General features: G+C 36.4%; 1 protein-coding gene across 6 annotated transcripts in view; it reads left to right on the top strand.

The window, feature by feature from the left end:
- CCSER2 (coiled-coil serine rich protein 2) overlaps positions 1-27,952 on the top strand; it is a 187,400-nt gene that overhangs the window by 47,552 nt on the left and 111,896 nt on the right. Inside the window, exon 4 of one of the 6 annotated variants that reach the window (XM_045569348.1) lies at positions 77-124. The exons of 3 other annotated variants lie outside the window; for them this stretch is intronic. In XM_045569348.1, the coding sequence (XP_045425304.1) occupies positions 77-94 (18 nt within the window). In that variant the 3' untranslated portion in view covers positions 95-124. 2 more of the 6 variants (XM_045569350.1, XM_045569349.1) reach the window with 2 other exon arrangements.

The following is a 27,952-nucleotide window of genomic DNA, read 5'->3' as shown; positions in this document are numbered from 1 at the left end:
GGTACTGATGATGCAGTTAATCTTTGTTCACTTTGTGATAGTATCTTTTTTTGTTCATCATCTTTTATATTTTTAGAACAGTCCTTTGAAGTAGCTATGGACCAGCTACTACCTTCTGTTTCCGACTAGGATGAATTCCAGCGGAGTTGAGTAAGTTGATACTGATAGGTTGGGAACTAGTTTACTACTTAACCATACTTTCAGTCTAATGCTCTTGATTGTCAGCCTTATATTAATATCTACTCATGATAACTGAAAATTTTTCAACTCAATAAACTTTTCTTAAAAGATAAAATACAGCATTTTTTCCAATAAATATTGTAATCATATTGTATGTGCCCAATAGTAGGCAAAAACATTTTTTCCTCTTGTGAGCACAGTGAGCCATACGCAGACTCTTCTTCACTGCAGTGCAGTGACCAATATGAGAGCTCTCATTGAAGAGGAGTTGCAACTACAATTTCACTATGACTGATTTCCTAACACTGAAATACTTAAGAAGTGATAATTTTAAATCATCACATGGAGTGCCTTTGTTTTTGGAATGATTTTTATGGGAAGCCTCAAAAAGTATTTGAACCAGATGATCGCAGATGATCTGGCTTTATTTTTCTCTGTTTTATCAATCTGGCCTTATCTTCACAGAGTAGGCAAATTTAACTCCTTATTAAAATGATCTTTTTCACTTTAAAAGGTAGATTCAAACACTTTCTTGAATGTTTTTGACACACCAACAAGTAGTTATGCCTCATTTTTAAAGATACTAGCATGTTTTATTATACATTTATTTATCTTTGTTGTACTAAGGAACAGTAGTTTTACTAGGGAACAGCTGGCTAGATTGGGGTTTCTTTCTTGGTAATTGATATAGCTAGACTTTATTGAGACTTAAATGTATACTGAATGTTAGAATATTCTTAGCAGTAGTTCACTGTGGAGATACGAGTTTCCTAGGTTATTTATACTGAAATTTGGAATTTCTTTTTTCTTTCTTTCTTTCTTTTCTTTTTTTTTTTCTGAGACAGAGTCTCGCTTTGTTGCCCTGGCTAGAGTGCCGTGGCGTCAGCCTAGCTCACAGCAACCTCAAACTACTGGGCTCAAGCAATCCTCCTGCCTCAGCCTCCTGAGTAGCTGGGACTACAGGCATGTGCCACCATGCCTGGCTAATTTTTTCTTTATATTTTTAGCTGTCCAGATCATTTCTTTATATTTTTAGTAGAGATGGTGTCTCCCTCTTGCTCAGGCTGGTCTCGCACTCCTGACCTTGAGCGATCCTCCCACCTCGGCCTCCCAGAATGCTAGGATTACAGGAGTGAGCCACCGCGCATGGCCTGAAATTTGGAATTTCTTTAGTCCAAAACTATAGAAGAGGAATATCGGAATATAAAATCTGGTCTGTGTTTGCTTTATTTGATTTTATTTTGAATTTTAGAATAAATAGGAAGTTTAAAATTATTCTTTAATTTTGTATGAGTGATTTTACTGTCATTTAACTTAGCCTGGGTTTGTTTTGTTTTTTAGTTTTTTTTGAGATGGAGTCTCACTCCATTGCCTTGGGTAGAGTGCAGTGGCATCATCATAGCTCACTGCAGCCTCAAAATCCTGGCCTCAAGTGATCCTCCTGCCTAGCTTCCCAAGTAGCTGGGACCACAGGTGCTTACCATGACACCCGACTAATTTTTTTATTTTAGTAGAGGTGGGGTCTCACTCTTGTTCAGGCTGGTCTCGAACTCCTGAGCTCAAGCAGTCCGCCTGCCTTGGTCTCGCAAAGTGCTAGGATTAGCGGCATGAGTCACTGTGCCTGGCTTATGTTTATTTTACTTTAAGGAAGAGAACAGAGATGCTTTAATCTTTCTGAAGTGTATTCATATTATATTATCTCAGAGATGGTAGCAGCTTGTCTCCATTCTGCTAGTTTTCACTCCATTTAACAGTCTTTCATGCTACTGTGAGACTGTTTTCAATAAACTCTGGTAAGATCATGTTGCTGCTGCTTTAAATCTGTATCCATGTTCAGGGGCCCTTTATCATACTGTTACTGCCTTGCCTACGTCCCCATGCAAAGACTATTTGAGATTATTTATATTTCTCTAAATGCTCCCGTCCATTCACTTTGTAAGGCTATATTCAGACTTTTTTTCTCTCTCCGCCTGCTAAGGGTTAACTGTTCAATGATGAGACCCCAGAGTACTTTTAAATCACATCTGGTTTTCTGCTTTTCTCCCTTCTGCTAGGTTGTGAAGACTGCCTCTTTTCATCTCTTTTTGCCCTAATACTTAGTGTGTAAGTACTCAATAAATGGTGCCTTTCAGTTAGAATTAAGTACTCCTTCTCTAGTTCTAACCATATTGGTTTGTCCTAGTTTTAGCACTTCGTTTTGTCTTGTAGTATAATACTTGTATTGATCGCCCCACCTACACTGAAGTAATCTTGAAGGCCAGGACCAGACTGTGTTTTATTCATCTTTCTTCCTATGCCAGGGTAGAACCTGTTGATTTTAAAAAATTAGATTAGGAACCTAGAGAACTAAAGTGCTAGTGATGTGAATTATATTTACAACTTTTTATTTTCTATTATAAAATTCTCATTTTCTGATGCTTATGCCCATTTACTCCAGGTTTTAGCACAAATCCTGCATCCGTTTTCAGTTTCTTATTATGTGTTTTTAAATTATATTGCTTTGGTTTAGAATAGAGTCTCAAATTTTGGCTTGTGGTCCATAAAGTTATTTTCATGGCTGAACTTTCAGTCTTACTCATGTTTGTCCTTTCTTTCCTTCCCCGTGAATTAATAGCCTCCTTATGATCTTTTCTCCTGAGGCCACTGTGGAGTGTTATTTTCCCCATTCATTTTGTACTTATGAAATGACAGTGAAAAGGTTGGGTTAGCTGGTATTGATGGTCTCTACAAAGTGATGCAGAGACCAAGTGTACTTGTGCCAATTAAAACATGACAACATAGAGTACAAATGATTTTTTTACCCCTTGAGCCATTTGAGAGTAAGCTGTCTACCTGATGCCTATGATCCTCTGATACTTTAATGTATATTTCTTGGAAACAAGAACATTTTCCTGTATAACCACAGAATAACCATGCAAATCATGAAGTTAACATGGATAAATTACTACCATCTAATATTTGGACCCCACTGAAGTTTCTCCATTTGAACAATAGTATCTTCTATAATAAAACATCCAAGTTAGAATCATCTATTAGTTTTGGTTATCTTGGTTTTTAATCTCTTTAGTCTTCTGGCCAGTGAGTGTTCCTTCCAGTTGGTTTCTGTGTCCTTTTCTTCCGTGTCTCCTCATTCTTTGAGCACTCCCTGGTTTTTTTGTGTGCAAGCTGTTTTAGTTTCATCTTGTACTTTTTTTGCTCTAGGCCTGGAATCAGCTATTTTTGTAGAGCCCTGGTTCTTTTTAATGAAAAATGCAGTTTCAAAGCTACGTTTTGGGGGCTACATACGCTCTCTGCTATTGGAAAGTTGCTCCTGCCAGACCTCTTCAGTGGAGAGAGCTGGAAAATATGTATATGCATATATATGTGCACATACATATACATCAATATTTATTTCTACATAATTATATATGTTGAAAACCATGAATTCACATTAATGCCTCCAGTTGCAATCCAACACCACAGGATTCCATTCTGTCCATTCTCTGATGGTGATAAACCTGACTTGCCTTATCCTTAAAATATTTACAGTCATGTGTTGCTTAACAAAATGGGGATATGTCTTGAGAAATGAGTTGTTAGATGATTTCTTTGTTGTGCAAACATTGTAGAGTGTACTTATGGAAACCTAGATGGAATAGCCTGCTATACATCTAGGTTATATGATATAGCCTATTGTTCCTAGGCTATAAACCTATCCAGTGTGTTACTGTATTGAATACTATAGGCAATTAGACCACAATGGTGTTTGTGTATCTAAATATGTCTAAACACAGAAAAGGTAATGCATTGTACTATGATGTTATGACAGCTATATCATCAGTGCCTCACTAGGTGATAGGAATTTTTTAGCTCCATTATACTTTTATGGGACTGTTGTTGCATATGCAGCCATTTGTTGACTGAAATGTTGTTATACGGTACATGACTGTACTTATTTGATCAACCTCCTGTGTAATCAATTTCCCCTCTTTGTCACTATTTCCTTCTTTACATTGATGTCTTTCTCACCCTACTTGGGCTCTCAAACTTCTGCAGTGGGCTACCCCCATGCGTGGATGACCTTCTTACCTTGTTTAGTCTCTGACTGCCCACATCAGACCATTTCCCACATGTATTCTGTTTAAACTTCCACATCTCACCCGGCTAACCCTGCCTCCAGTCCTCCTTTTCTGCCCTGATCCTGGATGTCATCATAACCACTGATGTTGTCAAGCCCTGATACCCTGTACATGGATACTCTTTCATATTTTACTCCGGTTCTAACTCCCCGTGTTTGTCTTATCTGTGTGTATGCCTTTCTCACTTTTCTCAGTGTTTGTCTCCTCTCCTTGCCACTTGCAGATTTGAAGGAGGATGTATGGAGATGTTTTTGGACATCTTAATAATATAGATGCAGTATAAATATTCTAAGATCTTCACATATATCTGTTTTATTATCAAAATGAATGATATTAAAAATTATCATAAATGCTGCTATATGTAATAAACTTCATAGGATCTGGATCATTTTATGTAAATAGTATGGAAGCTTGGGTCTAAAAGTGTCCAGAAAGCTAAAAGCTTTATTTTTTTCCAACATTGGTTCAATTCAAAATTTGGTGTAAACGTCTCCAATTTTTAGACAATGTAAATTAGATTATCATAATGTCCAGTTTATGTGACAGTATTTAATTATAACCAATTAGGAAAGTGCACAGTAACTTTTGTTGGAAGGATTTGTGAGAATCCTCGGTTCAGCTCAATTCTAAAGATTCTAGAAGCATCTATTGCAAAATTGTTTCATAGGGGAAAGATATTATTGTTTATTTGGAAAAAATATGGCACCTATGAATACTATATTTGTTGTGAGTATGTAGAGAGAGAGAACTTACTATCTGGCTGTGTGTGGTGATTCATGCCTATAATCCTAGCATTGTGGGAGGCTGAGGCAGGAGGATTGCTTGAGCTCAGGAGTTTGAGACCAGCCTGAACAAGAGTGAGACTCTGTCTCTACTAAAAATAGAAAAAATTAGCTGGGCATGTTGGCATGTCTCTGTAGTCCCAGCTACTTGGGAGGCTGAGGCAGGAGGATCACTTGAGCCCAGGAGTTTGAGATTGCGGTGAGCTATGATAACTCCACTGCACTCTTGCACTCTAGCCAGGGTGACAGTGCGAGACTCTGTCTCGAAATAAAAAAAAAAAAAAAAAGAACTTACTATCCTTTAACCTAAAAGAATCTCAGAACATCCAGATTGCTTTTGTTGTTTTTGTAATCAGAGTCAGACTTAGTGAAAAACACATTTATAAATCTGGTGGTGTATTAGTTTTCTCTCATTGCTATAACAAATCACCACAAATTTATTAGCTTAAAGCATTTGTTATCTTACCATTTTGGAGCTCAAAAGTCCAAAATGAGTTTCACTGGACTAAAATCAAGGTAGGAAAGGCTGTGTTGCATTTGGATGCTCTACGGGAGAATCTATTTCCTTACCCTTTCTGGCTTCTAGAGGCTGCCAGCATTCCTTGGCTCCTAGGCCATTGCCATCTTCAAAGTCAGCAATGGCAGATTAGTTCTCCCATCACATTAACTTGATTTTTCTTCTGTCTCCCTCTTCCACTTAAAAGACTCTGATGATTATATTGGCCTACCTAGATATTCCAGTATATCCCTATTTTAAGGTCAATTGGTTAGCAACCTTAATTTCAACTGCAACTTTAATTCCGCTTTTCCATGTACCCTAACATATTCATAGGTTCCAGGGATTAAGATGTCAACATGTTCAAAGAGCCTTTTGTCTAATATAACTGAAGACATACTTCCCAAATTTAAAAAAAAAATAGTACTGTCATTAATTAAAATAATTATCCTTTGAGGTTAACAGATTTAGCTCTAAGTTATGAATATGATTTAAAAATAAAATAGTAAATTGTAAGCACAGTTTAGTCAAACTTGTTTTTCAGTTTAAGTTAATCTAAACTGATGTCATAGTTATTCTTCAAATGGCCTTTCAATGATTATTAGTGCTATAGCTAATCATAGGTTTTATCATTTGGAGATTTTAAAATATTTTTACTCTTAATATTTGATGCCTTATAATAACTGGAAATAATGTGTAGCAGTGTGTACATGTGTGTGCATTCATATTTTCTATAAATTAACATGGGATTTAAAGACTCTTTTCTAAGAAATACAGTTAAGAGCTAATAGGATGGTGAAGACATTGTCTCGGTCAGATTTTAAATGGTTTTTCCACCTCCTTTTATGTATGGTATTATGCGTACAACTATATATTTTCAACTCTTTATTTTCTAGGAAAAATGGCTTATGACACTGACTTGAAAACAGAGTCCAGTGCTCTCACGGATAACATTAGATTAGCACTCTGTAGATTAGAATGTATTAATATAATGGCATACCCTTTATTTACTAATAATCTAAATGATAAATATACCTGTTTGATATTATTGATAACCTTACATTGATAACTACTTATAATAATTAGAGATCTAGATTCCTCTAACTGAGGGATAAAACATCTTTTTAAATATTTGTCTTGTTCCTATGGACAGTTTTCACTCTTTTGATTATTTTAATTGTCCTACATTTCCATTGTGTTTCTCTTGAGATGTGAATATCATAACTGCTCAGCATACAAGGTATGACTGCACTATGATTTTAAATAAAGGGAAGATGGGATTACTTTATATCTCCCAGCTTTTGTTTTGTTGGACATTGGACCTAAATATACTCTGTCACTTTATACATTTATTCTGAATTTTCACTTTAGAATGAATATATTAGTTATCACAATGGAGTTTATATATTGTTTCTCTCCCTCCTTCTATCCACTTGACTTTTTTACTATTTGTCAAAGCTGTAGTTTCTTTTATGTGCAGAAAAATTAGATGCCATAGAATCAAGGTCATAGACATTAGTCTTATCCATTTATTTCATAGATAATGATACTGAGGCTTAGAAAGTGGAAAGTGACACAGTCACTCTAGAGATACAGAGGAATTAAAACTTGGAACAACTGGCTCCCAATTCATTGTTTCTGCTGGCACCGTAGATTTATACTATTTTTCTGTTTTCTGTTTGTTATCAAATGTCTGCCTTTTGGAAAATGGTTCATTTGGAGTCTTATTGGAGAATACCTTTTTTGAAAATCACAGCATTCAGATTATCTGCTTGTTCATCTCTGTACCAAACTGTGGTAGATTCTGTGAATAAAAGAAGAAAAGGCGGTAGTAATATATGGAGGGCTTTCTCTATGTATTTCTTCTTTTTGGTTCATTAATTTGTTCAGCATGCTTTTTTTTTTTTTTTCTCTTTTGAGATGGGATCTCAGTCACCCAGGTTTGAGTGCAGTGGTGCAATCACAGCTCACTGCAGCCCCAAACTCCTGAACTCAAGTGATCCTTCTGCCTCAGCTTCTTGAGCAGCTGGAACTACAGGAATGTGCCATCACACCTGGCTAGTTTAAAAATATATATATTTTATAGAGACAGGATCTTGCTGTGCTACCCAGGGTGGTCTCGAACTCCTGGTCTTAAGGGATCCTCCTGCCTCAGTCTCCCAAAGTGCTGTGATTATAGTTGGGAGCCACTGCACCCAGCCCAGCATGCATTTTTTACTAGAGTAGCAATAGTGTGCTGCTGCTAGTTACTGAGCAATATATATGAAGAGACAGTTGCTACCTCAGCAGAAACTCATGATCCAAATTAAAAGAGGAGACATACTTAATTCTGACCACTAAGGAAGGGTTGGCCCGGTGCGGTGGCTCATGCCTGTAATCCTAGTACTCTGGGAGGCCGAGACGGGTGGATTGTTTGAACTCAGGAGTTCGAGACCAGCCTAAGCAAGAGCAAGACCCCCCCCCCCCCCCCGTCTCTGCTAAAAAAACAGAAAGAAATGATCTGGACAACTAAGAATATATAGAAAAAATGAGGCGGGCATGGTGGTGCATGCCTGTAGTCCCAGCTACTTGGGAGGCTGAGACAGAAGGATTGCTTAAGCCTAGGAGTTTGAGGTTGCTGTGAGCTAGGCTGACACCATGGCACTCTAGCCCGGGCGACAGAGTGAGACTCTGTCCCAAAAAAAAAAAAAAAAAAAGAAGGGTCATTGTGTGTTTCTAATTAGTAACATATGCTAAACCATTAAGAATTCAAAGTTTGGGAAGGTTTTATGGTCAGTGTTTCAGGGAAGGCTTCTTTATGAGTTTAAAATGGAAGGAGAAGGTTGTTTTGTTTTGTTTTGCATTTGTTTAATTTCTATCTCATTTTTCTGTGACATACATTAACAAGGACCAGGAGGTTGCCTACCTGTTTTTGTAAATAAAGTTTTATTGGAACAACAGCCCATGTCCTTTAATTTATGTACAGTCTATGGCTGTTTTCATGCTATTGTGGCATGATTGAGTAGTTGCAACAGGGACTACTACATTGCCCACAAACCTAAAATATTTACTGTCTGATCTTTAAGAAAAAAATTGCCTACTTCTACACTATAGCACTGCAGATAATTTAAAGATTCAGAAATCAACTTTTCCAACCAAATATAAGTCTGTCAAGTTTTTAGGCATTTCATTTTTTTTTCCTTTTAGTCATTCCCAGTATGATTCTTCTGGCCCCAGCAAAAGGTATTCATCAATCCATTCAACATATTTGAGTGTATATTATGTTCAAAGCATTGAGGATCCAGTGATTGAGACAGTTACAGGTTCTATTCTAGTGGTGCTTATATTCTAAAGGGGGGGGCAGATGCATTTGAAATATTTAGCTAACTTACCAACTAAGTATCTTCAGTTGATGACCAGGGAAATACTAGAGAGAATTACAAAGTGTGAAAGTGTATTACTGGAAGACCTGGTCTCATGTGGGTGTTAGGTAAGGCTTTCTCGGGAAATTATATTTAGGCCAAGTTAGTTCAGGGATAAACTAGGTTAAAAAGGGTATATGTAATTGGAAAAATGTTGTGTGTTTTAGGAAAGGGCAAGAAGGATTGTGGAGTATTTGAGGAACTATGTGAAGGCCAGGATAGTCTTGACTCAGAGGGGTGGGAGGAGAGGAGGCTGTCAGTACTGAGCTTTTACAGAGCTCGAAGGATTTGGATCTTTGTCCTCAAAATTGTAGGGGAACTATTGGAGGATTTTAAACTAGAAAGTGATATAATGTGGTTTACATTTTTAAAAAGCTCTATATGAAGATAGAATTAAAGGGAAACTAGACAGGATGCTGGAAGCTACTGTTCGAGCGAGAGGGAGGTAGTGGCTTATACTAAGGTGGTGGCAAAGTGAAGATCCAGAGGGGTGGGTAGTTTTGAAAACAGGTGTTGGGATACAATTGACCAAATTTCATTATTGATTGACTGTAGGGGGGGAAAAAGCATCACGTTCTCACTTTTAGAAGTTATAACTAATATTTCTGTTTCTGTTCATTCTGCCAAATTATCTTATTGCCAGTTTGACTTGTTACTTTCCTGTTGATTTTTCCATTCCTTGTCATGTTGAATTTAAACTTTGGCTTCTCTGTATGATCTTTTCTCACCTTTTTCCTGTCTGTCTGGTCACTTTGAATCTCTACTTCCTACTACATGTCGTGATTATAGTTATTACCTCTCATCATTCCTATAGGTTTCTGTTAATGGCACTAAGTGAGGACTCAATAAATACTTGCTGAAATGGATGCTATGATGATGTATGATAAATATTGCCTTTTAATTCAGAATAAATACAAACACTTAAGCTACAGTTACTGTTTTAATACTGTTCACCAATTTTCCATACACATTATGACATAACCTATTACAAAGTAAGTTTCTAAGGTATCACGTGTCATAATAGCAAGCCGCAAATCACTAAAAATGTAATGCCAGCAAAGATGTGATAGTGGAGTGACAGCTTACAGAAAGTTGAGTCTGTCCTAATATAGGTAAATGGAAATCTCAAACTGTTACTGATACTTTTTGCTATGCTCTGACACGAATCACAGAACTTGAAAGAACAGAAGGTATCTACTCCAATTCAATTGTTACAGATGAGGGGACAGAATGAGATGAGGAAACTAAATTTTTCTCAACAGATTTTTTAATGTATGTTTAATTATATTCTATGTATATTTAATTATGAACATGAGTTCTTGTCCTACTAATATAACTTTAGTGTTTGGAAAAAAGTTTAAATTTATGAAATATGTTATGACCCTTTAAATGTAATTATATTTTTATTCGATATTAATGTTTCTTAGAGTAAGTATGTTGCAACATGAAGTACAATAATTATTTCTTGAGCTTTTGGTCAAATACGTTCCAGGCATACTGCTAAGTTCTGAAGATACTGAGATGGATAAGGCTATCTTTATCCTTAATGAATTCAAAGTCTTGTATGATAGGCAGATAAATTATAAACAGATGATTGTAGTATGGATTTATAAGTATTACATGCTATAGTTAGTGTACATGTATGTAGCCTTGAAATAACACGGAAGGGAGGTCTAACTCTGTGTGTGTATGTGTCTGTTCATAAGATTTTGAAGAGGACATAACATCTGAGTTGAATTTTGAAGAATGAATACAAATTTGACCAATTGGCCAAGGAAGTGAGAGGGTGAGCATTTTAGGTACAGGGAATGACAGCATGTACAGTGGCATCAGGGTATCACAAGATCATGATGTGTGAAAGGAGTATCAACATTCCTAAGAGTAATGTGTAAGGTGGAGAGTAGTTGGGAGACAACCCTAGGGCAATAAGAGGGCAGAAAAGACAGAAAATCTAGTATCTCAAACTGAAAGAACAAATGATAATTATAGATTGAATTTTAAAATATTAATAGTATAAGAAAAATACAGTATTAAATATTATATCAATATTTCTATTTATGATCTTAAAAGTAATTTGTTAATAAAAAGAGTAATATTTTCACCACTGTGTTCCTTTTACCTAGCATAGTACCTGATGCATAGAGTAGATGCATAATTAGTAATATTTATGGAGAAAATATTGAATTCTGTGAGTTGGATCAGACAGATTTCACAAACTTGTTAAAGTTAATGGGGACACTGAAGCTGAGAAGTTAAATGTCTTTCACTAATTGGACAAGTTTTAAGAGTTGTTGAAGTTGCTGTTCTAGCTTGAGTAAGTAAGTAAACATTTTTAGTTCAGGCTATTCTGTTTTATTGTCCTGTGGTAGTCAAACTTACTGCCTTCAGACTGTGTATCTTTTAGTGGCATTTAGGTGATAATTCTGTAATCCTTTATCCCTTTCCTGGTTTTAGGAGTCAGAAGCTGCCAACTTGGTAGCTTAAGTTGGGTTGCATGTATATGTATATGAGGAAGTAGAAAATAGCAGGAGAATAATAGACTGAATTTCAGCCTAAGCTGTGTAATTAGTTTCTCATATGATATAACCTGTAGTGTTCTTCCCTTGTTAGAGGTTGCAGCATGTGTTTTGAGACTTTTCCCTAGTTCTGAAATTCCTAGTTCTGAAACTTCCTTTATTAGTGCTTAATAGGCTTTCTCATTAACCTGAAGGTGGCAAGTTAGAACTATTTTCCTGCCAAAAAGGTAGGATATATACTATAGCTTTGTTTATTTTTTAGCTTTTTATTTTGAACTGATTTTAGAGTTACAGGGAAACTTAAAAAAATAGAGTCCCTGTGTACCTTTCCTTCATTGTCTCCTAATGTTAACATGTTACATAACCATAGTACAATGGTCAAAACTGGGAAATTAAGTTTGATATAATACTAACTAATCTTCAGACATTGTTTGAATTTTGCCAGTTTCCCTACTAATGTCTTTTTTGTCTGGTCTAAAATCCAATCCAGGATCCCATGTTGCATTTGATTGTCCTATCTCCTTAGTGCTTCCAATCTGTGATAGTTCTCAGTCTTTCTCGTTTTTTCATAATTTTGATGCTTTTGAAGAGAACTGACCCATTGTTTTGTAGAAGGATCTTCAACACGGGTTTCTATGAATGTTTTCTTATGAGATTGTGATTATGCATTTTGACAAGAATGCCATAGAGATGATACTGTACCCTTTTCAGTACATCAGGAATACATGATTTTGGTTTCTGTTATTACTGATGATGTTAAGTTTGTTCACTTGATTAAGGTGGTATCTGCCAGGTTTTTCTAATGCAAAGTTACTGGTTTTCCCTCTATAAATAAGAGTCTGTGGGCAGATACTTAGAGACTGTGCATACATTTTATTTCTTAACAGTAATTAATGTTAGCATCTATTGATTCTGTATTAATTGGAATTCTGCAAGGAAGAACTGTGCCCTTTTTCTCTCTGTCTAAAATGATTTATATCATTATGGGCTCATGATTATTTATTTACTTTGTTTTATGTGTATAATTCATGGTTATTTATTTTTTTGCTCAAATTGTTCCAAATTTGGCTGTTGGGAGTGCCTGCAGGTTGGTTCCTGTGCCTTTCTGGTGGCCCCATTAATTTTTGAGAACCTCCTTATTTTCTGCCACCATAAGATAGTACAGGCTCATCTTGTATTTTCCCTGCCTCAGCGCTCGAATCATCATTTCTCCAAGGAAGAATTTTACCAGAGAATGACATTTAGAAACCAAAATCTGGGGGCTAGGTGTACTTGTCGCTACTGGGGTGTAATAGCTTTTAGGCATCATGGCAGACAGAGCTTCGAATTGCATGTGTACACACACATCTATATTTATTTCTGTATTCATCTGTATACTAAAAACCAAGAGTTCCTTCTGGTGCCTTTGACTCCAGCCCAATACCACAATGTTCATTGTAGCCTTTCTGCTTTCCTTATTTTTATCCCTTTTCTCAGAAAGTGAGACACCTGGCTTTCATTAACCACAATATTTTTAATTAGTTCAATCCGTGTGTGTGTGTGTGTGTGTGTGTGTGTGTGTGTGTGTGTGTGTGTGTGATGTATGTATATATAGTGTGTTTATACATTATATATATGTATTAGAATATAGTGTATAATAGGGTTATGGTATATAATATGTATACACAGAGTTTCAGAATTGCTAACCTATACTCCAGGAAAAATAAATTTACTAACTTATAATATTTACCATTTTTCTTAAACTTTAGCCTTACAGCATGCAGTGGAGGCATTGTTTTCCAGGTTTATGTTAGTTCTTTTTGTTCTCATTCCCTTCAGTGTGGTTGTGTTACTCGTTTGTAATATGGTTAGGTTCATGTGGTAGTTTGTATTTCATTTTGGGGTCCCCCGACATCATGGTTCATTTTAAGAATTTACTTACTTCACATCACTTCATAGAGACCTTCATTCTATTTTGTAGATGTACATTGTTTAGTTACTGTCCCAACAATGAGCATTAAGATTTTCAACATTTTGCAATTATAAACTGCTACAATGACTATCCTAGTGCATATTTGTTTTCATAATTAAGATAAAGAAATGCTTCTGTCACTTTACTTTATCCATACCAGCTCTTATTCAGTTGTTTAGAAACTTCTGCACATGAAGGTGCTAGTCAGTATCACTGTATGATGGTTGTTACTCTGATAATTCTACTCTGATATTCTGTTTTCCTAGAACATTCCAGTCACCATCTACTCTTAACCAAAACTTACTATCAAATCTTAAGTGCTGTAATTAATAAATCTCTGAGATTACTATGATCTCATAAAATCATCCTATAATATTTTTATTACCACCCCCTCAGAAGTAAAATGTCCTTAAAATGTGAAATTCTGCAGTAACATAACAGAAAGAAATGCCTTTTCATACTTATGAAGCTTCTTTTGATGTAATGCGCAATAAATCTGATGGGACTGTGCTCAGCTTAAATGGGCACTCACTGATGCACTGTAATGTAATTGGTTTGTGGACAGAAACTTGAATCTAAAAGAAGAGAATTCTGGCTGCTGAAGGAATTGGAGACATTAACTACATTCATTGTTTATCATCCAAAAACCAGGGAATATACTATACCACTAATGCACATGGCATTTCAATTAATTAAGCATACATGTTGATTGAAATCTGCCACCCACCATTATAATCAATATGGCTAAAATTATTCATCTGAAACCTGTGAAGTCTTAAGTAGATTTAGAAAGGATTAAGTAAAGTTCAGTCTAGCAAAACTTGACTTGGGCTTATTACTGAGATGCACAACATACTGTATGACTGGTATCCATCAGAAGTCTCACTAGTGCTGCTCTGATTCTTTTCTCCTTCCTTTTCAGGTGCTCGTATGCTTATATGTTGACCTATTTCTCTTTCAGCCTACTGGGAAGCACCAGAGAAAAAGGAAAACAAATATTTAAACTATAAAAAGTATAGGCAATGAGAATAGGATTGAATCTAAAACAAGAGAAACAGAAATAAGTCTAATTAATAGAATTTGAGGAAACAGGCTACATTACCTTTCTCTTGCTGCTGTAACAAATTACTGTAACAAACATAGTGGCTTAAGACAACACAAACTTGTTATCTTCTTGTCTTGTAGAAGTCAGATGCAGGTCTGAGCAGGCTAAAATCAAGATGTCAGTAGGAGTGCGTGCTTTCCTGGAGGCTCTAGGGGAGAATCCATATTCTTGCCTTTTCCAACTTCTAACTTAGCTCATAGCCTCCTTCCTCCATCTTTAGAGCCACCAACACTGCATCTCTTTGACCACTCTCCTTGTGACTCTCTTCTTCTGCCTTCGTCTTTCATTCTAAGGTATGTTGACATTGGGTCCATCTAGATAAACCAGGATAATTCTCTATTTTAAGGTCAGCTGACTCAGCAACCTTAATTGCCTCATCACCATGTAATCTAACATATTCATGGGTTTCAGGGATTATTCTGCTTTAAGGAAAATTATTTTTCTGCAACTCCCTATTTTTATCATAGTAGAGTTCTTTAAATATTTTGTGAGAAATCATCATTTCAGAATGGAGACCCTGAAGTGAAACCGTATTTCTTTGTGCCTTTTGAAAGAAGCACTTTGGAGTCAGAGCCACACACTTTCCTACTCATTTCTTCCTCTGTAGCTCTCAGATTTTTGAATTTCTACACTGTATTTAGTTTTTTAGGTGTTATTTCTGGCATTAAAGTAGATTTATTCCTGGGAAGAATAGAGGAAAACCTAAGATCATTTCTTGAGAGCTGAAGAGAAATTTGTAAAGAATTGAGCTACAACTGAAATTTTCTCTTTCTATTTAATAATTCACAGGGAATACAATGATGAACAGTCTGTTTTTTTTTTTTTTTTAAAGTAAGGGTTTTGTTTCATAGGGTATTCTTTGTAAAGAATTTGTGTAGACACATTAACACAGCCCTGTTCTGTTTTCTTGGTCTGGGAACTAACTCCATGTTAAGGAAATTTCTTCTATATAATGGCTGTATTGTGGTGGTGTTTTGTAAGCTCATTTAAAGTGCTCACTATCACCACATTTGGTCATTCTAGTTTTCCTTAGGGTTAGACTTACTGCCTCAGTCTATTTTCAAGAAAGAGTTTTATAGCAATAAAATCTGAAACCTGAAATCTCTTTGGGTAGGATTTTTTGGGTGTCACAGTGACAGTGGGAGACAAGGAAGAACACTGGATTAGAAGTCACTGGGGCTGAGAGTTAGTCTGGATTCATTTATTTTCACTTACTATATTTTGGGTACATGCTAGGTAATAATTTTAAACAAAATAATGGCATTTTTGAACCCTTCTTAAATGAGGAATTTGCTCCATTATTCTTTTAAATCTGGAAAATTTTCACATTTAATTATTTTATCCTTTCCATTATTCCTGTGCCCCTTTTCTAGAACTTCTAATAATTGGCTATTGTATATTCATTGTGCCTTTTTTCTCTCTCATTTTCTGTTGCATTGTTTTTATTTATTTATTTTTATTTCATCATATTGTTGGGGTGCAAATGTTTAGGTTACGTATCTTGCCCTTGTCCCCACCCCCCAGTCTGAGCTTCAAGCATGTCCATTCCCTAGACGGTGTGCATCGCACTCATTATGTGTATATATACCCATCCCCTCCTTACCCCTTCCCGTCTGCCTGACACCTGATGAATGTTGTTACTATATGTGCACTTAGGTGTTGATCAGTTAAAACCAATTTGATGGTGAGTACATGTGGTGCTTATTTTTCTTTTCTTGGGATACTTAGTAGAATGGATTCCAGCTCTATCCAGGATAATACAAGAGGTGCTGTATTACCATTGTTTCTTATAGCTGAGTAGTAAGTACTCCATGGTATACATATACCACATTTTATTAATCCACTCATGTATTGATGGGCACTTTGTTTCCACATCTTTGCAATTGTGAATTGTGCTGCTATAAACATTCTAGTGCAGATGTCTTTTTTATAGAATGTCTTTTGTTCTTTTGGGTAGATGCCCAGTAATGAGATTGCTGGATTAAATGGTAGATCTGCTTGTATCTCTTTGAGGTATCTCCATATTGCTTTCCACAGAGGTTGCACTAGTTTGCAGCCCCTCCAGCCGTGTATGAGTGTTCCTATCTGTCTGAATCCAAACCGATATTTATTGTTTTGGGACTTTTGGATAAAGGCCATTCTCACTGGGGATAAGTGGTATCTCATTGTTGTTTTGATTTGCATTTCCCTGATGATTAGAGATGTTGAACATTTTTTTATGTTTGTTGGCCATTCTGTCTTCTTTTGAAAAGTTTCTATTTGTGTCCTTTGCCCACTTTTTGATAGGGTTGTTTGATTTTTTCTTGCTAATTTTCCTGAGTTCTAAATTGTTTTTATTTTTTTAAAGCTTTTGTTCTTTTACCTTTTTTGTGTGTGTGTCTGTGTGAAATTTCCTAGAGTTTATTTTCTGACCCTTTTGGTTAAATTTTTAAACCAGGTGATTACTTAACTCTTTATGGAAATTTCAGACATATTCAGACCTAGAGAGAATAGTCATAGGGATGCACTATACTAATCACTCAGCTTCAACAGTGATCAAATTATGGTCTTTTTCATTTATATCCCTATTTATCTACTCCTCTCCCCAAACCAAGATTAATTTGAGAAAGTCTTATACATCATCACAATCTTATATTAATATAAAACATTTATGTGTAAATGTATACTTATAAATTTATATATGGATATTTTTAATGTCTTACTAATTAAGGATAATGACTCTTGTTAAGACATAACTATAGTTCCATTATTGTATCTATAAATTAATAATTTCTTAGTATCAAGAACCCAGTAAATGTTCAATTTTTCTTAGTAAACTTCATATTAGAACAGTTTTAGGTTCACAAAATTATTGGCAGAACAGTTGAGAGAGTTTCTGTATACCTCACACCAAGTTTTCTCTGTTTTTAACATCTTACAGCCAGGAGCCGTGGCTCACACCTGTAATCCTAGCACTCTGGGAGGATTGCTTGAGCTCAGGACTTTGAGACCAGCCTGAGCAAGAGTAAGACCCCATCTCTACAAAAAAATAGAAAAATTAGCCAGGTGCAGTGGCATGTGCCTATAGTCGCAGTTACTCGGGAGGCTGAGGCAGGAGGATTGCTCGAGCCCAGGAGTTTGAGGCTCTAGTGAGCTATGATGAAGCCACTGCACTCTACCTGGAGCAACAGAGCAAGACTCTGTCTCAAAAAAAAAAAAAAAAAAAAAAAGAAAAAGAAAACAATCTTACATTAGTGTGGTACATTTATCACATTAATGAACCAATACTGATGTCTTATTAGATAAAGGCAAGCTTGTCCAGATAGTCTCAATTTTCCCCTCCTTTTCCTTTTGTGTCCCAAGATCCTAGCTGGAATACTATATTACAGTTAATGCTCATATCTTCTTAGGTTCCTCTTGGTTGTGACAGTGTCTCAGACTTTCCTTGTTTTTGATGGCCTTGGTGATTTTGAGGAATACTGGTCAGGTATTTTGTAGAATGTTGTTCAACTGGGATTTGTCTGATATTTTTCTTATATTAATAGTTATACTGGGGTAATGTGTTTTTGGAGGAAGAACATAAAATGTCATTCTCATCATATCATATCAAGGGTATATAATGTCAATATGACTTGTCACTGTTGATGTTAACCCTGATCACACCTGTCTTGAGATAGTGGTTATCTGGTTTCTCTGCGGTAAACTTGCTCTCTTTGTTCTCTTTTTGCATAGTGTACTCTTGGGAAGACAGTCAGTATGTGCAGCCCACACTTTAGGAGTGGCTAGTTATGTTCTATCTTCTTAAGGGTAGAATATATACATAAATTAGTTGGATTTATACTGCAAGACCACAAGGGATTTGTCTCTTTTCTCTCATTTATTTATATTTAATCGCTTCTTTATGTAAGTATGAACTTATAGGTATTTATTTTATACTTTTGGTTGTAATCTATGCTTCTATCGTTGTGGGTTTTTTTTTTTTTTTTTTTTACTTTCTGGTACTACAAAATCCTCCAGGCTCGTCTTGTATATTTCCTTCCTCAGTCCCAGAATGAATTATTTTTCTAAGGAGCGTTGGTTCCTTTTATCAGAGAAGGTATTAGAAATCAAGATTTGTATGCTTCTAGGGCCTTTCAGGTGAAGGAGCAAGGAGATATATGTATATGTAATAACCCATTAACATACGTGTTAATATTTCTATCTCTAACCACCTGCATTTTAAACTAAATATGAGTTCATATACTGTTGTTCCCAACTCTAATCCATTATCACATGCATCATTCTTGCCTCCTCCCCTTGCTTATCTGTACCCTCTCACTTTAATGGTGAGAAATTGGCCCGGTGCAGTGGCTTATATGCCTGTAACCCTAATACTGTGGGAAGTCAAGGTGGGAGGATTGCTTGAGCTCAGGAGTTGGAGACCAGCCTGAGCAAGAGGGAGACCCCATCTCTACTACAAATAGAAAAATTAGCTGGGTGTCGTGTTGTGTGCCTGTAGTCCCAGCTACTCAGGAGGCTGAGGCAGGAGGATCGCTTGACCCCAGGAGTTTGAGGTTGCAGTGAGCTATGATGATGCCACTGCATTCTAGCCAGGGCAACAGAGTTTTTTTTCTGTCTCAAAACAAACAAACAAAAAAAAAAGTAATGGTGAGAAACTACTGCTCACCATCAACCATCTATTTACTTAATTGTTTAATTCCAGTGTACATGCATAGTCATTTCAGAATTCTTAACTTATATCACTAGAGGAAACAACTTTATCAGCTAGAGTACAGTTCTTATGTAGAATTCCTTTGCCTCTACATCTTTGGAATTTCCTGAGTGATAGGAAATTCATGGTGGGCCCTGGTAGTTTATGCTGATTAGGTGACTCAGGATAGGGAAGGGCTGTGCCAGAAAGACCAAACATATGATTAGAGGGTTGGGGCTTTGAGCCTTGTGATAATTAACCTGACTTCTGGGGAACTGAGGAAAGGGTACTGGAGATTGAATTCAGTCATGTAGATAATAATTCAACCAGCCATGCCTATGCAATGAAACCTTACTAAAAACTTAGGACATTGAATCGTGGGTGAGCATCCCTTGTTAACAGCACTCTGTGTATATTTTTACACATGGATGGGCCAGGGACGTGACCTGTCCTAACTCCACGGGGAGGGGACATGGAGGCTTTGTTGTTGGGACTGTCCCAGACCTTGCCCTGTGTGTCTCTTCTTATGGCTGATCATGATTTATATATTTTTTTTCTGTAATAAAGCTGTAATCATAAACGTAATATTTTCCTGAGTTCTTTGAGTTGTTCTAGCAAATTATCAAACCTGAGGGAGTAAGTTAGTTGCTTAGAAGTATAGGTACCTTGGGAACCCCTGAGCCTGCAGTTGGTATCTGAAGTAAGGTCGTTCTTGTGGAAGACTTCGCCCTTAACCTGTGAAGTTTTGCCTAACTCTGGATAGTTAGTGTCAGAAGTCATTGTAGTTGGTGTCAGAAAAATTGGAATTTTCTGGATCAACTGTGACTTACTGAAATGTGGTTTGGGAAGAAAAAGGATAAAAGGACAGGGGATAAGGAACCTTTGATTCTTAGCTGGCTTCCTAGTCACTTGTGGTGTGAAATTATAGCTACATTGTGATCTGTTAGTTACTGAAGGTAAAAGTTAACAGGATGGAATTTAGAAAGAATAGCAGACCTAACACTTGAGGAGATGGGTCACTGGTTACATTAGGAAATGCAGAATAATAAGAAACAAACTAAATATACATTATCTTAGTTCTTGTTACCTGTAATAGCTAAAATGAAAGTAATAAAGGGTGCTGGGGTTAATCTTGATGCTGGGCCAAGCTTAAATTTCAGTCAGTCTGAACTATGACCACTAGCCTCAAAGGCACCCCCAACTGTAAAGATTATTCTAGGACAACAAACAGCACTATTATGGCCTCTGGTTACTGGGAAGTTTGTACAGTAGGATGGAGGGCAAAACCAAGAAACTACTGAAACCAGAGGGCATAGTGCAAAGAAGTTGTCTTATTTTGTGGTTCTGTACCATCAGTGTCCTAAAGAATCTTTACTAAAATGGATCTTGGAAGTGTCTAACTTATGGGTAGTATTTTTGGTTTTGAATGCTACTCAGTAGAAGAGAATGTTCGGGATGATATATGACTGACCATTGAACAGCTATAGATGGCTGTGGATGATCCAGACACACAGCAGTTTGTTTCTGAAGTAGTGGGTGGACTGGGTGAAAGCTACTATAAAGTTTGTTCACCTGAGAAGGGAAACTGTATTTCTCCTATAAATGCTAAGTGGTAGACCCCAGATGAAGGGGCTGTGTGCTTCATGTACAAGTCATGCTGGATTGGCTTTACGATGAAATATAAAAGGGGCATCTACTGAATATGCCCCTTAACCTAGGTCACGGTAAATGCAGTGATTAAGGTGGCTCATTTTATATGGGCACCCCATGTGACCATATTGTTATAAAATCAAGCAGTGATCTGAGAAACTGTACCAGGTTCCTTTCTCAGCTTCTCTTATGGGTCTTAAAGATGCTATAAAGAAATTAGAGTTATAAACAAGAAAAGGAGAAAGGACAGAAGTGGAAAACCAAGGAATTCATCTTAGTAGGGGTTGATGTTTATTAAGAAATGGGATGAGTATATTGAATGCTGATGGACTTGAAACAAAGGTCCTAATGCAGCCCTATTGAAGGCTGGCTGTACCAGTGAGAGCTCATGCTGGTCCTACATCAGTCCACTCTGTTTATCTCAGTTGGGAGGAATTTAAAAAGATGGAAGACAAAGATGAAAAAAAGAAACTTGACCTGGAGTCACCAGGGAAAGTGGTTCAATAGTTAATAAAAATGAAGATGACGGAAGGGCCAGAGTCCCTTGGCTCTTACCTCACCCACTCTAGGGATGTAAGTCCACATATACATGAGTAAGTAAAATGGTCATGGGAGTGGAAGAGACATTTCTGGACTCGTTGACACAAGAGCCCCATGTACTTTGGTAACAAATTTGTTGGTGAAGTCAACAACTGGGCAATAGTTAGATTGAGAGAGATAGAGATTTGTGGCTTGATGGATTAAAGTGAAAGTTCAGATGGAAATTGGAATGTTCAAACAGGCTTTATGTGAAGTGGTTGGACTCCTTTATCTGAATGTTTTATAGAAATGGATATTATGTCTGACTGGAGAATACTTCCCCTACATGGTATTATAAAACCAAAACTGTGTTGAAATCTTAATGGAAGTTACTGTTAGGAATGCAAGGGTTAATGGGATTATTGCATTATGAAGGTCTCAAAATAATAAAATCACCACCAATAATATGATTACTGAAAACTCCTTGGGATTTTTTTCTTTTTTTTTCTACTTCAGATAGTTTCTCTCTCAATAGTTTTGACAACAACTTGATACACAGTTGGTTTTGTATATATTATTTCACTTGTGGTTTTTAGAGATTCATTGAAGCATTATTTGTAATAGTTGAAGACTGAAAATGACCCAAACATCCAAATAATAGTCATATTACATAGGCTTAGTGAAGGGGGGGTAAGTATATAGATTTTTGTGTAAATTAAAAAAATTTGTTTATTACTCTATTTTAAGAGAAAGCAAATATGTATATATGAGTATTTATCTCCCTAAAGCTTCTAGGCATATATATTATGCTTTACTGTTAAAAATAATTCAGTGAATAGCCTTGTCTTTTTGTATTTTGGGAATAGATACATAAAATTATGATTTTTTTTTTTTTTTTTTTTGAGACAGAGTCTGACTCTGTTGCCTGGGCTAGAGTGCCATGGCGTCAGCCTAGCTCACAGCAACCTCAAACTCCTGGGCTCAAGCAATCCTTCTGCCTCAGCCTCTGGAGTAGCTGGGACTACAGGCATGCGCCACCATGCCCACCTAATTTTTTCTATATGTATTTTTAGTTGTCCAGCTAATTTCTTTCTATTTTTAGTAGAGACGGGGTGTCGCTCTTGCTCAGGCTGGTCTTGAACTCCTGACCTGGAGCAATCCTCCAGCCTTGGCCTCCCAGAGTGCTAGGATTACAGGCGTGAGCCACCACTCCCAGCCAGAATTGTGATGTTGCATCCAAGAATGAATGTTCAAGTAATTTTGTAAAGTATTTGATCAATAATTTTTAATTTTCTCAAGTTCTCTTTTTTAAAACAGTGATGAAATTTAACCATTTTAAAATGAACATTTTAGTGGCATTTAGTACATTCCCAGTATTGTGCAACCACTGCCTCTATGTAGTTCTAAAACAATTTCATTACCCCAAAGTAAACTTCATCCCCATTAAATTGTTACTCCCCCCATCGGAACCCCCATCTACAGTCCCAGCATCTGGAAACCACCAATCTGCCTTCTGCCTCTATGGATTTACCTATTTTGGATATTTCATAAAAAGAGAATCATACAATATGTGACCTTTCATGTCTGGCTTATTTTACTTACCATAATGTTTTCAAGGTCCATCTGCCTTGTAGCATGCATCAGCAATTCATTCCTTTTTAATGCCGAATAATATTCCATCGTATGTATATACCAAATACTGTTTATACCAATTTCTGTTTATTCATTGGTGGGTATATGGGTTTTTTCTACCTTTTAGCTATAGAGAATAGTGCTGCTGTGAATGTACGTGTACATATATTTGTTTTACTACTTGCTTTAAATTTGAGGGGGAATAATTAGGAATGAAATTGCTGAGTCATGTAGTAATTCTATGATTACCATTCAGAGGAGCTGCCAAGCTGTTTTCCACAGTAGTGGAATCATTTACTTTCCTACCAGCAAAATATAAAAGTTAAAATTATTCTACAACCTTACCAGCCCTTGTTATTTTATGATTTTTTTGTTGTTGTTAAATAACCATCTTACTGGGTGTTAAGTGGCATTTTATTGTGGTTTGATTTACATTTCTCAAGTGAATATGACATGGAGCATTTTTTTCAAGTGCTTATTGGCTGTACATCTTCTTCAGAGAAATGTCTACTTAAGTCTTCTGCTCATTTTAAAATTGGTTTTTTTTTTTTTGAGACAGAGTCTCGCTTTGTTGCCCAGGCTAGAATGAGTGCCGTGGCGTCAGCCTAGCTCACAGCAACCTCAGACTCCTGGGCTTAAGCGATACTACTGCCTCAGCCTCCCGAGTAGCTGGGACTACAGGCATGTGCCACTATGCCTGGCTAATTTTTTCTATATAGATTTTTAGTTGGCCATATAATTTCTTTCTATTTTTAGTAGAGACGGGGTCTTGCTGTTGCTCAGGCTGGTCCACCCGCCTTGGCCTCCCAGAGTGCTAGGATTACAGGCGTGAGCCACCGCGCCCGGCCTAAAATTGGGTTTTTTTTTTTTTTTAATTGAATTGTAAGAGTTCTTTATATTGTCTGGTTACTAGACTCTTACCAAATACATGATTTGTAGATATTTTTTCCCATTCTGTAGGCTGTCTTCATTTTCTTGATGATGTCCTTTGATGCACAAAAGTTTTTAATTTTTATGAAGACTAATTTATCTACTTTTCTTTAATTGTTTATGCTGTTGATGTCATATCTAAGAATTCATTGCCAAATCCAAGGTCACAAAAATTTATTCTTATGTTTTCTTTTAAGAGTTTTATGGTTTTAGTTCTTACCTTTAGGTCATTGATCCATTTTGCGTTTTTGTATATGGTGTGAGGTCATGATCCAGCTTCATTCTTTTGCCATTGGTTGACAGTTTTTTTCTTCCAGCATTTTAAAAATGCCATCCCACTGCCTTCTGGCCTCCATGCTTTCTGATGATAACTCAGCAGTTAATCTTATTGTGGATCTCCTGCATATGACACATCACTTGTATCTTGCTGCTTTCAATATTTTCACTTTGTCTTTGAGCTTTGAAAATTTGAATATAATGCATCTCAGTGTGAGTGTCTGCATTTATCCTTGTAATTTGTTGAGCTTCCTGAATATAGATTCATGTCTTTTTACAAGTTTGGTAATTTTTTGGCCACTTTTCTTTAAATATTCTTTCAGCCCCTTTCTCATTCTCTTTTCCTTCTGAAATTCTGTTCATGCATATACAGTGTGCTTGATTGTGCCCCCAAAGTCTGTTAGGGCCTGTTTATTTGTCTTCATTCTTCTTTTCTTCTCCTCAGCCTGAATAATTTCATTTGGCCTATGTTCATTCTCTCTTCTCCCTGCTCAAATCTGCTGTTGAAACACTCTGGTGAGATTATTGTTTTATTTATTTTTTTCATTTGGCCTCAAAAGGGCCAAATGAAATAATTTGTAAGAAATGCTTACCACAAGTTACATCTATGTAATCCTTTAATTCTTAAGAGTTGTCCGTTGTTCACTTTCTAAATTTTTAATTGTTATAAAAAATTCCGTAACATTTATCATCTTAACCATTTTTTAGGTGTATACTTAACTAACTTTAAATATATTCACGTTGTTGTGTGGTAAATCTCCAGAATTTTTTCATCTTGCATAACTGAAATTTTATATCTAATGAACAACAATTCTCTTTTCTCTCCTTCCTCTAGGCTCTGGTAACCACCATTTTACTTTCTGTTGCTATGAGTTTGATTTTTTTAGATAACTTGTATCAGTAGACTCATACAATATTTGTCATTTTCTGACTGGAATCTTAGCATAAGATTCATCCTTTTTTTAAGACTAATATTCCATTGTATGTATATACCACATTTTCTTTACCCGTTGATCCATTGGTGGGCTTTTAGGTTGTTTCTGCCTCTTGAGTAGTGTGAATGCTGCTACAGTGAACGTGTATGTGCAAATATCTCTTCAGGATCATGCTTTCAGTTCTTTTGGATATATACTCAGAAGTTTTAGTGAGTTTTTCACTGAATTACTCTACTTTTTACTTCCAGAATTTCTGTTCTTGGTCTTTTTTATAAGTCCTTTCACTTTACTGATATTCTGCACTTGGCGAGACAACCTTATTTATGGTTTTCTTTAGCTCTTTGAACATTTTTAATAAATAAAAATCTTTACCAAAATAAAGATTTAAAATCTTTAGTAAGTTCAGTGTGTGGGCTTTTTCAAGGATTGTTTCAATTATTGTTATTATTTTTTTTTCTGTAAATGGTGATACTTTCTTTGCATGCCTCTTATTTTTGGTTGAAAATTGGACATTTTGAATATTATGATGTGTCAACACTGGAGATCATATTCTTCACCCTCCTTCAGGTTTTTGTTACTTGCTATAAGCTGTATCTATTTGTTTTTTAGTGCCTTTTCTAAACTATTTTTGTAAAGTCTCTCTACTTGTCTTGTGTGGTCTGTGAAGTCTCAGTTACTTTAACTTGTGATTACTTAGAGTTTTGTGCAAAGTTTTCTTTGAATGCCAGGAGCCAAAAAGCAGGAGGAGGAGAAAAAGGAAGGAGAGAGTGAGGGAAAGAAAGAACGAAAAAGGAAGTAGTAGAAGAAAAAACTTTAACAGGCAAAAAACCCCACAAAACCTTATCTGTGCATGTTGGCTCTGTCCTGAGGCATTCCTTCAATGATCATTTACAATTTTACCTTAGTCTGCACTTGCTGTTTCCTCTGGGCCTAGAGATCAGCCAGTATTGAGAACTTTCCGTCTTCTTACATCTTTACAGAGAATATGTACTACCCTGGGCATTTTTGTGGCTTTCTAAATTCCCCAGTATACATGGTATTTTTGATTTACTAAATTTTCCCAAGAAACTCTCTCCCTAGCCTTTTCTCAGTCTTTCTGCATTCTGTTTTATAGCTGAACTGGAATCATTTGCCCCAGGTGGCTGTGGAAAGATCCTTTGCCTTATATTGTTTTTGAGGACTGCCCATGCTTTTCTGTCTGAGTGAATTCTGAATTAGGTCGGTCATTCAGGTAACCCAGAAAGGTTAGAGCAGACAAACACAATTCTTTGTGACTAAGGTCTCTACTCTACCCTCTGGAACCAAGGACCAGAGAACATGCTATCTTCAAGTCAACAGCTGGGGAGCTCTGGAGGTGTTTAAGGGACAGGCCAATAAAAATGCCTCGGAGCTTTCCTGTTTTAAGTAAGTCCTTTTTTTTTTCTTGATTCAGTATTTAATTAATTGCTGTAAATCTTCTTTTGTTTTGCAGAGTTCTGACAAAGTTGATTCTCAGAGTTTTTGCTTGATTTTTCATTGTTTCTTTGGAGGAAGATTGAAAGCTGCCTATTCTAGCATTTTTTCTGACATCACTGAGTTTTCTTTAAAAAATAGTACCTTGTTATTGTTTTATTAATGTATTTTTTCTCAGACTTCTGGAGAATTTATTGGGCTTTAAAAATTTTTCTTCTGTTTTCTGGTTTCTTTTTAACTGGTCAATCTTTTGGTTTTGGTCCTTTTGATTCATACTGTTGACTTTCCTCAAATGTCTGCTAATTTTTTGTTTTCAAAAAATCTTTTTTTTTTTTCCATTTTTTAAGAACAGAAGACTAGGCTGGTTTTCTAGCATGGATTTCCTTCAGTGTTCAGTAGGCAACTTTGTGTTAACTGTGTAAAGGCTTGCTTTTGGATATACATTTAGAGACCTGGCTTTTGGAGGTAGGGTAAATGAGGAGCCTATCCAATGATAGAATGAATCAGGTTTTTACCCTAAGGTGCTAACACATATATTAAAAGTTCTAGGCTGGGTTTGGTGGCTCACGCCTGTAATCCTAGCACTCTGGGAGGCAGAGGCGGCAGGATTGCTCAAGGTCAGGAGTTCGAGACCAGCCTGAGCAAGAGCGAGACCCCTTCTCTATTAAAAAATAGAAAGAAATTAACCAGACAACTAAAAATATATAGAAAAAATTAGGTGGGCATGGTGGCACATGCCTGTAGTCCCAGCTACTTGGGAGGCTGAGGCAGGAGGATCGCTTGAGCCCAGGAGTTTGAGGTTGCTGTGAGCTAGGCTGACGCCATGGCACTCTAACCCAGGCAACAGAGTGAGACTCTGTCTCAAAAAAAAAAAAAAAAGTCCTACTTTTCCCTAAGTAGTTTGTTAAATTTTTTTGGAAGAAACTATCCTGGTCTTTTTTGCCAAAAGATAAATTCTAACATATCTGTCTTCTTGAGATTGAGGATGTGTGTGAGTGGGTAAATAATGCCCAACTAGCACAATGTGACCACCTTTAATTTTTCCTTTTTTAAGTTTCTGCTTCAGTCCTGGTAACTTGAGTTCTCTGAGATGATTAGCTTTCACGTTAGTATGCTGTTCCTCACCCTCTTATTCTGAGTGATAGCTAACTTTCTGGCCCTTCTTCTAGTGCCTTTTTAGTCTGCTCTGTGTTCTCAGAATGTTTCAGGCTCTAGCTCCCTATAGTCCTCCGTTCATTTGCTACTATGGGTTTATTCATTTTTTTACTCTTTATTGCATCTTTATCAGGAAGAAGGCAAGGCAACTATGTACAGCCTTTGGTCTTCTGGTACTCATGAAG

The sequence above is a fragment of the Lemur catta genome, chromosome 14, assembly GCF_020740605.2.
Source record: "Lemur catta isolate mLemCat1 chromosome 14, mLemCat1.pri, whole genome shotgun sequence".
In the NCBI taxonomy this organism is placed as follows: Eukaryota; Metazoa; Chordata; class Mammalia; order Primates; family Lemuridae; genus Lemur; species Lemur catta.
The sequence above is the reverse complement of the archived record's forward strand: the minus strand, read 5'-3'. Positions and strand labels throughout refer to the sequence as shown.